General features: G+C 43.7%; 1 protein-coding gene across 3 annotated transcripts in view; it reads right to left on the bottom strand.

The window, feature by feature from the left end:
* Positions 1–7,562, bottom strand: part of SNX8 (sorting nexin 8) — a 37,509-nt gene extending 29,947 nt beyond the window's left edge. For all 3 annotated transcript variants that reach the window (XR_014518984.1, XR_014518985.1, XM_083474777.1), the window contains exon 1: positions 7,421–7,562. Coding sequence is in view for 1 of the 3 variants with exons in the window: in XM_083474777.1 (XP_083330903.1) it covers positions 7,421–7,472 (52 nt within the window). In the remaining 2 variants the exon portion in view is untranslated. The remainder of the gene's footprint in view (positions 1–7,420) is intronic.
* Positions 7,563–14,288: the final 6,726 nt, after the last annotated feature.

Below are 14,288 nucleotides of genomic sequence, written 5' to 3'. Positions count from 1 at the left end.
TGAGCACATCACAGGCTGCATATACTTTGATTGGCTCAATGGCAGGCCCCTTTCATTTCTGGAGACCTTGGACCACACTGCCATGATGTTAAAACACAATGCTACTCAGCACCTCCTATGGCCAAAGGAATTGTCGCACAATAGGTGTCACACAATAATCACACAGTGCAATTAACTGTAATTAACTGCAATTAACTGTAACGCAAATATATACACGCTGGTGAAACTGTGGCTTGCATTTTCCATTTCAAACAATTATAAATAAATAGGGCAGTGAATGGTTCTTGTGGAGCTATAGATGGAATTCACGATGACGGAAGCCAAGAGAGGAAGCGAGTGAAATCAAGATAATCCTAGTCAGAGCACGTTCTTGCTCCAACACTACGCTTTAGACTTATCTTCTAAATATACAAGCACATATATCTTCTGAGAGCTACTCTGGAAGCTTCAAAGGTCAGGCCTATGTCTGACTTTTCTGACAGTTTTATACTTGTTTCTGTGCACATGCCTTCCTAGTTATTTATTTATAAGAGTATTTCCAAACCGCCAGCTCATTCAAACAGTGTCATGGTAGTAGACAATAAAATAAAAATAGGCAAATACAAAACATCACACCCCAAACAGCCCTACGTTTCCTGCTGTCTATCTTTGTATTGCACAACTTTGAGAGGAGAAACACCAATGCCATACTCAAGAGGAGGTCAGGTTTCAAGAAATCTCCACAATCCTGAGGCCTCCCTCTAAATCCAAACACCACCTTACCTTGAAGCTTATCCAAAGATTGCAGAAAACTAGGTTAAGAACTGTCATCTGCTGCCTATCAGATAAAATTGGCCTATAGCGCTACTGCTGGTACAGACTTCAAAATCAACACAAGACGTGAATAGCACCAACTCCTACTATCCCTGCTGCTGCCAACACCGCTCCTTTGACGCAATAATACAGGCCTAGGCAAACTCGGCCCTCCATGTTTTGGGACTACAATTCCCATCATCCCTGACCACTGGTCCTGTTAGCTAGGGGTGATGGGAGTTGTAGTCCCAAAACATCTGGAGGGCCGGATTTGCCTATGCCTGCGCAATAATACATGGTGCAACATAAATTGATAGATCAATCTGGGAACACTAGGATCCCTTTGTGTGAGCCATCCCAGCGTGAAAAACGAGCAAGAAAGTTGAGCAAGCATTTTCTTCCCCAAAACCAAACCTCTTCAGCATCCCATTTATCCAAAATGACTATGATATCAGTGCAAGGACATTGTGCATAGACAACTACCTCGTCTACATGGTTTCCTAGTCAACGGCTTCTTTTTCCTCCAAGCTGTCACTGTGATACATCCTAGCTCGCAAGCCTTTTTGCCTCCACCCCAAACTTCTTCTTAAGCTCCTCAGTCCCAAATAGGTTTTAGACCAATGCTGACCCAGACCGTTTTCCTCTCCCCACTCTTCTACCTCTATACCATCATGCAAAGCTTGGGAGGAGTGTACAACTTTTGCTGATTAATTCCAAAGCGGCTAACACAAAAATTTAAAAGAATCCTAAGGAGAACCCATTTATATTTATCCTGCTCTCAAGTGCTTAGCCAGAGTCATAAAGTTGGTTGGCATCTGTCTGTCTCGGGAGACAATGGAGGAGCGAACCTTCAGGGATGAAGTCAAACAGTTGAAGACTTGCAGCACCCGCTGTGGCTTTAGAGACCAATATGGGAGAGACATGTTTTGTTGCAGCTGGGGCAGAGGAAGGTGTCCAGTTGTGTTGAAGCAGGGGTACTATGGCATTTCTTCTTCCTGCGCTCCTCCCAGGGGTCATTTCTCCTCTAGTCACTGCTGTGGATACACAACCTGACCGACTGTCTCCAGGCACAGAGGTCATCTGCAAGGGATTCCCACACGGCAAGGTTAATGTTGCCAGCCTTCATGTCATGATCTTTGTAACACAGAGTTGGTCTGCCGACAGGCCTAATACCAGAAACTAGCTTCCCATAGAGCACGTTCTTGGGGATCCTGCCACCTTCCATTCTGTGAACATGACCAAGCCAGAATAGACGTCACTGAGACAGGAGTGTGAACATGCTTGGATTATGGGTTTGGGAAACAACATCTTTGTTTGAGATTCTATCCTGCCATGTGATGCCCAAAATCTTCCTGGCATAGCGCAGGTGGAAGCCAGGGAGTCATATAGTAGTACAGTAATAAATGAGCCACTCAAAATATGATTAAAACAAACTGAAAGAATAATCCACTGCCATACACATTATATGTTTGAAATATTTTACAATAATACAATTAAAATCTATAGCAAGTTACTGAAAAGGTAAGATTCCCCCCATTTATGATTTAGCTCAACAATTTAACAGAATGTTCATATAAACAACGACCAAATTACACAGAAGCACAATTGTAAAAGTACACCATAATCACAAGCCTGAGTCAACCAACACATCTCAAAACTGCCCCATCCTGACCAAATGGTGACAAGATGGAGCCAAGTACACCCACCACCGAGGGAATTCTAATGCAATGGTGTCACAACGGAGAAGGCACCGTCTTTCAGAGCTACCCACCAAGGCTCAACGAACAGGAGGATCAACAAATTTATCTGTTGATCATGATGCTGAGATACTTCATCCCTGTCGTATGCACGCCCCACAACAGTACACTGCTAGGCTGCATCAGTTTTATACACAATATTAAAAGGAAAAACTAATTTCAGTTATAAGGAAAAGCTAGTTTGGGTCATGATGCTTTTGAGAAGCGTCACTCTGTTTTCCAGCTACCTGGCACAGAGCCTGACAGAACTTACGCAAGCATAACACATAATTATCTTAGGGTTTGGGGTCCGGACAAAACTGTTTGTCTAAACGACTGCTGCTGCATTTGCCAAGCTCTTTCCAAGACGCAAATATTCAAGGGCAGTGTAAAATAGAAAATGGGCATCATAATAGCAACCTCAGCAAATCAACAATCCCAAAGAGAATGGGAAGGGGGGGGGGAATTCCTCAGGAAGCAATGTGACTAGTCCACCAGGAAGAAGGTTTCATCCTTACTATCTCAAGCCGTGACCTGGGGGGGTGGGGACTCTGGGTCCAAATAATGCAGGGAGTCTAGATTTCCCCTTAGCAAAACCAGATGTTTCCCTGCCAATTTGGAGCCAAGCATCTGAACATAATACTGAAGGATCATTCATCAGCCTTTCCTTTCCTCCTTCTTCCCTATCTTATTCTAGAGATAGATTTCCAGCTCGTGACTTTCTATCTATTGACAGAGGCTATAATCAGGATTACATGGTGGTGAGTTCTAAAGAAATCAGCACAGTTTATTCTCAATTAAGTATTTACCAGATTATCATTTTAAAAATCCTGCTTCCTTTAAAAAAGAAGCTCTCAAAGCAACTTAGAACCAGAAGTAAACAATACCGTAGGAAGATGTACAACTGTCCATCAATAACTTCCTCCTATGAAGGGGTTAGGGGGTTTTGTGTGTGGTGGGGGTGGTTTCCCCCCCGCCCCCGGAAGCCCCCAACCACATCAGCATTGCTAGAATTCACCAGAAGGCAAAACTACCGCCTACAAGTTTACATGGAGTTTCACTAAGTGACACATACTGTCTCACTTCTGCAATTCTTCGCTTCCCCTCACGCCAGGAAAATCACACACTCCCTCTGCCAAAAACAACCTTCAATATGAAACAGCTGGATTATTTGGAATATTCTGTTTGGCCAAGCCAAGCCATTTTTAATAGCCAATGTAGAAATCAAGACTAGGAAGACCTTGGTCCAATCTCATGACAGCCATAAATTAACTGGGTGGCCTTAAGCAACTCTCCTTCACTTCTATTTTCCACTTACAAATTTGCATCGTACGTTTGAACAGAGAGAACTGCTGCCAAGGATTCGGCATACAGATTGTGAAAACAGTTTAAGAAATTATAGTCAGTATGGCATGGTGCACAGAGTGCCGTAATAGGACTTGGAAGACTTGGGTTCAAATCCCTGCTGAAGTGAATTTCACGCAGTCACATGCTAACCTCCTCCCACAAGGTTGCTGTGAGAATAAGAGGAGGATGAGCAGAACCATGGATGCGTCTCAGAAATCCTTGGAAGGAGGGTGGAATGACACCGTAACTTTACCAACTTCAACGTAATAATGAATGAAAAGGATGCAAATCCTTCCTTTAAGAAATGGTATTACACACTTACTAAGAAGTAAAACCCGCTGGACTCATTATGACTTCCTTTTGAGTAAGCAAGTATGCTTGGATTGCTCTGTCAGCAAAGGATTGTGCCTGCATGATGCAAGACACTGGAAGCTGATTCATAGAGAGTCAGGAGGTAACTTATCAAGAAAAGATATGGATTTCAGCATACATGAGCAGAATATTATCTTTTGGTGCTGCGTGTATGGACATTAAAGGCCATTAAACAGGTAGAAGGATGAATCCATTTTACAAGAAATAAGCATTTCGAAACAACTCAAATCAAGAATTCCTTCTCTCTTCTAATTTCACACAAAAGGCGGGCAGAACAATCAGTAAAACGCGTCTGTAAATCATGTTGAGTCACTTGGGCTTGCATGCTGTTGAGCACACTTTCAGGGCAAGTTGCTCCATCCTCCTGAAACTTTCATATATTTTCCTCAAATGTATTTGCTAATACTATTCTAGGCTGCCTCAACCAAAGTATAGTGTCCAGATCAAGGGAAGTAATAGTACCACTATATTCTGCCTTGGTCAGATGACACCTGGAATACTGTATCCAATTCTGGGTACCACAACTTAAAAGGGATGTGGACAAGGTGTGCAGAGGAGAGCAACCAAGATGATCAAGGGTCTGGAAACCAAGCCTTATGAGGAACGGTTGAAGGAGCTGGGTATGTTTAGCCTGGAAAAGAGGTGACTGAGAAGAGATACGATAGCCATCTTCAAATATCTCAAAGGCTGCCACATGGAAGAGGGAACAAGCTTCTTTTCTCCTACTCTGGAGGGTATGACTTGAACTCATGGCTTCAAGTTACAAGAAAGGAGATTCCGACTAAACATCAGCAGAAACTTTCTGGCAGTAAGAGCTGTTTGACAGTGGAACAGACTCTCTCAGGAAGTTGTGGACTCTTCTTCCTTGGAGGTTTGTAAGCAGAGGTTGGACGGACATCTGTCATGGATGCTTTAGCTGAGATTCCTGCATTGCAGGGGGTTGGGCTAGATGACCCAACTCTACAATTCTATGATTTCCACCCTTTGACCAAACAATTTCAGGGAACAAACATAGAACCACACTGGTCCATCTAATTGAATATTGTCTATATTCAGTCCCATTCTTCTGGAAAAAGAGGTGCCTGAACTCACCACGAATGCCCCCCTTGTTCTCTTATAATGGCAATGGCGCCCACTTAGTTCTGGCAAGTTCCAGCTGGGGGGAAAAGCCCCATCTATATTGACTGGCAGAGGCTTTCCGGCATTTCAAACAGCGAAATTTCCCACCCCTATCTGGAGATGCCAGGAACTGAACCTGGGACTTTCTGCATGCAAAGCAAATACTCTGCTAACAAGCTACACACCTTCCTCCTCCATCAATGACATCCATTTTCCTCAGCATATAAAGATCTCAGTTATCTGACCTATGTAGCTGCAAAAGCATATTGCTAAGTAGGCTCCTAAAGCACATTTCCTCACTTTAGTGCTAACAGAATAATATGTGCAGCAGCAGATACGGCAATTAGCTTAACATACCTAGGCATTATTCACACAAGTGAACATTAAGCATTGTCAGGCGGCCTATAAAAACTGTACTGTTAAATGTTTATCTCAAAACCTGCTTGGGTTTTACCAGGCCTTTTCCATGAATGAAGCAGATTACAAAGACTTCCACATTTGCTAGAAATACTATTTCAAAAGAAGCAGCGTCAGATTCTACTTCCACATTAAGCAGAAGAACTATTTCAGAGGAACTACAGTGGTACCTCGGGTTACAGACGCTTCAGGTTACAGATTCCGCCAACCCAGAAATAGTACCTCGGGTTAAGAACTTTGCTTCAGGATGAGAACAGAAATTGTGCGGTGACGGCAGCGGGAGGCCCAATTAGCTAAAGTGGTACCTCAGGTTAAGAACAGTTTCAGGTTAAGAACGGACCTCCAGAACGAATTAAGTTCTTAACCAGAGGTACCACTGTATTGCTAAAAGATTGATTCCCACCGTAGCTATAGAAATACTACTAATTCAAAGAGAATAATAATAAATAACATGACCTAAGCTATTTCAAAACAACTATTTCCCATGCCATAGTACAGTACAGAAATACTACAAAGTATCTTGTGGTACCTGCCAAAGAATGTACAGTATTACCGAACTAAGGCTAATTTGCTAGCCTTTAAGGTTAACACACGACTTCTTTTGCTGCAGCAAACTAATGTACACTTGCATAGCGGTAAACCCCATTGAACTCAGTGGGCCTGAGTAAGCCTAGAAAGAAAGGATTGCTCTAGGAAGTTAAAGAAATAATATTGCAGAGAGGATAGCCACCTAGAAACAAAGTGACACATATAAATACTTCTATGTAGATTAATAACCACAACTGTTTCAAATAAACTATTCATGAACGACTATTTCCCACAGTAGCTTTAGGAGTACTAAAATGTGAAACTGCCGCATGACAATACATAAAGGGGCTGAACCAAGACAAAAATTTTTTTTAGCATGGCTGTTCCTTGTCTTCCCAAGGCCATCAAGAACCGTTTATGAATTTCCACTGTTTCTTACATAATTCTTACTAGCAGTGCTTTTCTGCACTTCATTGCCCCCAATAGCATGTATAAATTCAATAAATAATAATCATAATGTATGCCGTCTTCCCCTTCCTGTAGTTTCCAGCAACTGGTCATTTCAGAAGCATCGCTGCCTCCAACTGTTCAGGCGGAGCAAAGCCATCCTGCCAGTAGCCATCCATCGCCCTCTCCTCTTCCTCCTCCGAGGAATTCGTCTACTCCCCTTTGAAAGGCACCCAAGTTGGGTGGCCGCTGCTGTCCCTGCGGGAGCGAGTTCCGCAGATTAACAAGGGGCTGCGCGGAGGAAGAACGGCTTCCTTTGCCCTCTTCTCCCGACTCCGCCAACTGCAAGGCTATACACCGTAACGCAAAGACTGCCGCTGTCCTTTCGAGGAGAGCGGCGAAAGCGCGGCGTGGAAATGCCGCCTCTCCGACAACAACCCTCAAGGAGACGAGGGCGCCCAGGGGTGGGGGCTTGTCGGCGAAGTAGGTGCCGGGGCGGACGCCTCACAAGGTCCTCCAGGTGCCTCAGCCCCTTCCCCGACAAGAGGTGCAGCTGTGGCTCCCCGCCGCCGCCGCCCCAATAATACCTCAGCGGTGCAGAAAAACAGGAAAGAGCTAACGGCCCGCGCTTGCCCCTGGACTCCCCTCAGCGCAACCCGCACCTGAGGCCCCTCCGGCTGCCCCCGTTCCCGCGGCGGGTGGCTCCTCGTCCATGGCTCGCCTCCTTCTCTCTCTCGGCAGTCATGTGAGGAGGCGGCGGCGGCGGCGTCCTCGGGACCCTTCCTGGCGCCCTCCCCTTCCTCCCGCCCGCCTTCGCTCCCCCTCGGCCGGGGAGGCGGCGCCGGGGCGGGCGAGAGGCTCGCTGGCTGCTGCTGCTGCCCGGGACGAGGCGAAGAGGAGAGCGCTGGGGGACAGGGCTGGTTGCTGCTGGAGCTGAGCCCCGCCGCGCCTTTTGCCGAGCCTGCGTTCAGACGTGCAGCGGGTCAGACGCGCGTCCGGGGGGTTCTGAAAACGGGAGCGGGGGGCTCGGTCTACTGCGGCGCGCAGGACTCCCTGCGGACGGAGAAAGAAGCAGCAGCAACAGCTGCCCGGCTTCCTCTCCGGCGCACGTGTCGCACGTCCGAGAACAGCAGAGCATACTTTATTTATTGGATTGATTTATTCGGGGCTGTTCTAGAAAAAGAGGTGCCGGAACTCACCATGAACGCCTCCCTTGTTCTCTAAGAATGTCAATGGCGCCCACCTGAAAGGTGCTGGAAATGAGTTCTGGCTGGGAAAAAATGCCTTAGGTTTATTAATTATATTTTTATGCCGCTTTTCATGCCAATGAATCCCAAAGCAGCTTACAAGGTTGCCAGGGTTTTTAGCTGGGGCAATCAGAATAAGATCCACTATTTGACTATTGATTCAGAACCCTAAAATGTATTTTCTATAATTGATTTTTTATTTCTATTCTTTTTATATGGTATTGTTGTTTTATTGCTATGGCAGATGGCTGACACAAATAAAGATTCATTCTCTCTCAGCTTACAAGCAATAAGCAACAACAGCATGATAGCACATCACAAATACATATATCATAGAACTATAAAGTTGGGAGGGGACCCTCCCGGTCATCTAGTCCAACCCCCTGCAATGCAGGAATCTTTTGCCCAACGTTGTCAAACATAGGACCCTGAGGTGAAGAGTCTCTACCAACTGAGCTGTTCATCCAGCAGTGTAATACAGTATAAATTATGTAGACTGATTAAAAAATCGTCAGCGAAGCAATTACAAAGCAATCTCTAAAACACCGTTAGCAAAGCACCAACTGGAAAATAAGCTAGACGTCACAATTAAAGCAAAAGTCATGTTATGTGATTAACAAATCGGTGCAATGTTCATAATCTATAAAATATTAGCAACATTAACAAAACAGCTGCCAAAAAAATATATGAATTGAGCAGTGTTGAATTCATGCACACTCCCCACATCCCCATGACTCATAATCGCTCCGTTCAGCTCATTAAAATGCACATATGCATAATGCTCATGGCAGCAGCTCTCTTCTGAAGGTTCCTCTGGCTGGAGGTGGGGCAGCGCAGGTGGGAAAAGCCATTACCTGCTGGGCAACACGGAGTCTCTCACCCCTCACCCTTGCAGTGCGCGGCTTGGTGCTGAAAATGTGAAGCAATGATCTCTCCTCGGGTGCAGCCATGGCCTGCTGAAGAGCACATCTCTCCCAATGAGAAGAATAGGGATGAGGGGAAACAAGCCCAGTTCTGTTTGCAGTTCTGTCATGCAGTTCTGTTTGCCTCAAAGCCTGATCTTTTCACTCTGCACATGTGTCATGGCACGTTACAAGCCGCCTCGTGATGGGGCTTAAAAATTGCAGCCCCACCAAGTCAAAATGTTACCAACTGCCAGTGCCTAAATACACACCATCATCATCATTATTGAATTTATAAAAGTACAAAAAACAGAGCTGAAGAATAAAAGAAAAATGAAATAAAAAATAGATACATTACATCAATCCTTAATTCTATTCCATCAAGTTCCCGTCTGTCCTTCCATGGCTCCCTAAAGTTTCCCATTCCTGCTGCATATTCTATTTTTTCTAACTATTTAAACGTTCAAATTCATAGAATCATAGAGTTGGAAGAGACCACAAGGGCCATCGAGTCCAACCCCCTGCCAAGCAGGAAACACCATCAGAGCACTCCTGACATATGGTTGTCAAGCCTCTGCTTAAAGACCTCCAAAGTCTCCACCACACTCCTTGGCAGCAAATTCCACTGTCAAACAGCTCTTACTGTCAGGAAGTTCTTCCTAATGTTTAGGTGGAATCTTCTTTCTTGTAGTTTGGATCCATTGCTCCGTGTCCGCTTCTCTGGAGCAGCAGAAAACAACCTTTCTCCCTCCTCTATATGACATCCTTTTATATGTTTGAACATGGCTATCATATCACCCCTTAACCTCCTCTTCTCCAGGCTAAACATGCCCAGCTGCCTTAGCCGTTCCTCATAAGGCATCGTTTCCAGGCCTTTGACCATTTTGGTTGCCCTCCTCTGGACACGTTCCAGTTTGTCAGTGTCCTTCTTGAACTGTGGTGCCCAGAACTGGACACAGTACTCCAGGTGAGGTCTGACCAGAGCAGAATACAGTGGCACTATTACTTCCCTTGATCTAGATGCTATACTCCTATTGATGCAGCCCAGAATTGCATTGGCTTTTTTAGCTGCCACGTCACACTGTTGGCTCATGTCAAGTTTGTGGTCAACCAAGACTCCTAGATCCTTTTCACATGTACTGCTCTCAAGCCAGGTGTCCCCCATCTTGTATTTGTGCCTCTCATTTTTTTTGCCCAAGTGCAGTACTTTACATTTCTCCCTGTTAAAGTTCATCTTGTTTGTTTTGGCCCGTTCTCTAATCTGTCAAGGTCATTTTGAAGTGTGATCCTGTCCTCTGGGGTGTTAGCCACCCCTCCCAGTTTGGTGTCATCTGCAAATTTGATCAGGATGCCCTTGAGTCCATCATCCAAGTCGTTGATAAAGATGTTGAATAAGACCGGGCCCAAGACAGAACCCTGTGGCACCCCACTAGTCACTCTTCTCCAGGATGAAGAGGAACCATTGATGAGCACCCTTTGGGTTTGGTCAGTCAGCCAGTTACAAATCCACTGAGTGGTAGCATAGTCAAGACCGCATTTTACCAGCTTCTTTACAAGAATATCATGGGGCACCTTGTCGAATGCCTTGCTAAAATCAAGGTAGGCTACATCCACTGCGTTCCCTTCATCTACCAGGCTTGTAGATTCTTCTCATTCTAAACTATAATTCTTCTCATTATAAACTATAACTGCTGAGCTTACTCCATATCGGCTTCCATTCCTCTTAAAAACTTTTCTCTTATTCCTCTCTAATTTTTCTGGTTAAGTTTGCTAATTCTGCATATTCCATCAATTTCATCTGCCACTCCTCCTTTGTAGGTACAGTGGTACCTCAGGTTAAGGACTTAATTCTTTCTGGAGGTCCGTTCTTAACCTGAAACTGTTCTTAACCTGAGGTACCACTTTAGCTAATGGGGCCTCCCTCTGCTGCCGCGTGATTTCTGTTCTCATCCTGAAGCAAAGTTCTTAACCCGAGGTACTATTTCTGGGTTAGCGGAGTCTGTAACCTGAAGCGTCTGTAACCTGAATCATCTGTAACCCAAGGTACCACTGTACTATCTCCTCTCTCCATCTGTGTGGATATAGGATTCTCGCTGCTGTAGTGGCATACACAAATAAATTTATTTGTTTACTTGGTACCTCAGACCTCATTATTCCTAACAGAAAGGCCTCTAGCCTCTTTGGAAAGCTCTTCTGAAATTTTTTTTTAATTCATTATATATCATTTACCATTATTCTTTAACTACTCTGAAGGTCCACCACATATGGTAAAAAGTTCCATCCGTAGCTTTACGTTTACAACATTTACCTGATTGTGACTTACACATTTTCGCTAATTTATTTGACATCAAGTACCATCTGTAAATCATTTGCCAAAAATTTTCCTTAACAGCATAGCAGACCATGAATTTTAATCCTGTTTCCCACAGCTTTCCCCACAAGTCTAACACTATTGTGGCCCACATCTCTAGCCCAATTGATCATTGCTGTTTTCACCATGCCATCCTTTGTCTCCTATTCTAATAATAACTTGTACATTTTAGAAATTAACTTCTCATTATTATCTATCAGCTCTTTCTCAAATTCTGAGGTCTGTTCTATAAAACCGCATTGTTTATAAACTTTAAATATTTCATTCAATTGACGGTATGATTGCAACCAGTCTGTCACCTGGTTACCAACTTATTCCATCTTCTTCAGGCTTGTGTCTGTGAAGTCCAGTAGTTCTCTATACTGTATGTTGCCCATCCTTTTTCCATATTCAATTTTTTCAGTTCTTCCTTGGGAGTAAGTTCTGCTAAACTCCCAGCAGCCCCCAAGAAGTTGGTCTATCTATAAGATGGAACAGGTAATTTATTGACTCTGGATTCACAGGCCTTATCTGAGAGTGGGAATATGGTAACAGTTCTTGGGGTCCTAATTGATATTAATAGTGTACATCAGTCCATGTACTTAAAATGGTCTTACAGGGACACCTCATTTAGTTGTCAGTGTGTATTACTTCAGTTACTTTAAAAGATGGTAAGCCAGCCCTATGGGGCTGAGTGGGGCTCTGGACCTCTGCCCCAAAGTCCTGCCTTGACAACGCAGTTGACTGCAGCCTGCGATCTGCATTGCCATAAGCTGCTGCACTGCAGAAAACAATACCCAAGACAGCTCATTAAGTGTTCATTATCTCCACCTTTGTTTTGTAACTCTGAAATGTTTAATACAAATACTGTTTTTAAAATAATAACAACCCCACTCAAATTCTCATACACTGGAGACTTCAGGGCTCACAGAGCAGGACTTCCGGATAACTTTTCACATTGGGATTTAAATATTGGATCAGGTGGCGATGTTTCTATTTTACTTACTATATGTAGGGTTTTGTGTCAGCATTGCTTGTGCAGGTTCTTTGCTGTTCACTTGTGTTCCTTTGGTGGTGAGAGAGGTTGGGGTTGGCCATGGGTGTGGTTATTCATTTGTGGTTGGCTGTGGTGGTCTTTGTTTTTGTGTGTGAGTGGGGTGGGTGGGTGTTTTGGATCAGGTTAGCCATATTGATTTGTATGCTGTTGGTGGATTTTTGTCATTGTCTTGTTGAGCTGTGTAGGTGATAAAGGGGAGCCCTACAGGGGTGAAGGAGTTTTCTTCTATTTGTCCCCGTGTCAGTTTCAGTTTATTGGTTAATTTTTCTAGTATGGCTGTTTCCCATACTATTTGGTACAGGTTGTGTACTTTTTGATGTGTTTTATTTATTGCCACATGACCCGGAAGCTGTACGCCGGCTCCCTCGGCCAGTAAAACGAGATGAGTGCCGCAACCCCAGAGTCGTCCACGACTGGACCTAATGGTTAGGGGTCCCTTTAACAGGAAAACAGAAACAGGGTAGATGGGGGGAAATAAAGTGGGGGACATACTTACCTATCACACAGGATTGTTGTGAGGATAGAATAGAAGGAAAGCCATGTATGGGAACTGTAGTGCTGTGAGGGGAATAGGGGTACCCTAGCCACTCTCAGCACCCTGAACAAACTACATTTCCCCCCCAAAATTGGCGGGTAAGCCATGCCTGTTTAAAGTGGTATCACCATTGCTTTAAATGTATGGTTAAGAATGCAGCCTGCACCAAGGAATTGCCACAGAATTCACTTGCAAATAAAGCACAAATCTGGAGAGGGCCCAATTCATCGCACGTGAGGATCCATTTCCCTTTGGCATTTATTGCAGGTCCTCTTCAGGAGCCTTCAGGGCCAGATTTAGGTTTGATGAGGCCCTAAGCTACTGAAGGTAATGGGGCCCTTGATATGTCCAGCTGTCCTTTGTCAACAACAAATGGTCACTGTTTTTTGTGTTGAATATATGCTAATTTATGGACTTAATAGGTAATTTAATAGGTAAATTACTTAATAGGTAATTTATGGACTTAATAGGTGTCTAAAGCCATTTGCACATAACTAAATATGTATTTTATCAAAGCAATTGTTGAACTGAGAGACAATTAAAAAGTATATTATCAGTGAAGTATTTTGGAAATGTACCACCAGTTTTTTTGAATTATGGTGCTGGAGTAGACTCTTGAGAGTCCCATGGACTGCAAGAAGATCAAACCTCTCCATTCTGAAGGAAATCAGCCCTGAGTGCTCACTGGAAGGACAGATCGTGAAGCTGAGGCTCCAAGACTTTGGCCACCTCATGAGAAGAGAAGACTCCCTGGAAAAGACCCTGGTGTTGGGATATATATATATATATATATATATATATATATATACACAAAATTGAATCGCAACAAATTTTCAAAGATGAAGAAGGAAGGATTATAGCAGTCCGGATCAAATGGCAAGGGGAAAATTTGATTATTGTCAGGATATACGCACCTAATGGAAATAAGACTGATTTTTATAAAACTTTGGAAGAACAACTATTTGAATATATGGACCAGAAAATCATAATAATGGGAGACATGAACGGAGTGGTTTCATTGGAGATGGACAAATTGAGAGATGGTACATCTAAAGAAGGGAAACTACCCAAGTCTTTTTTCTCAATGACCAAGAACTGTAATTTGATTGATGTCTGGAGACTTAGACACCCGTTGGAGAAACAATTTACTTACTTTTCTGAACCAAATCAGTCACTGTCAAGAATAGATCAAATATGGGTTTCGAACGAGCTGACTCTGAGAATCCTACAAATTGAAATTCAACCTAAAGTAATTTCTGACCACAATCCAATAAAGTTGGAATTAAAAGGCTTTGAAGAAAGAACCTTTAGGTGGAAAATTAACGATTATCTTCTCGACGACCAGAGAATTATAGAAAGTGCACAAAAGAAACTAACTGAATTTTTTGTTGAAAATTGTAACCAAGGTACAAAGATGAGTATAGTTTGGGACGCAAGCA

This window comes from Podarcis liolepis (genome assembly GCF_965112155.1).
Source record: "Podarcis liolepis genome assembly, chromosome: 14".
Lineage (NCBI taxonomy): Eukaryota > Metazoa > Chordata > Lepidosauria > Squamata > Lacertidae > Podarcis > Podarcis liolepis.
Note: the sequence above shows the minus strand (reverse complement) of the source record. Positions and strands in the feature narration are given on the sequence as shown.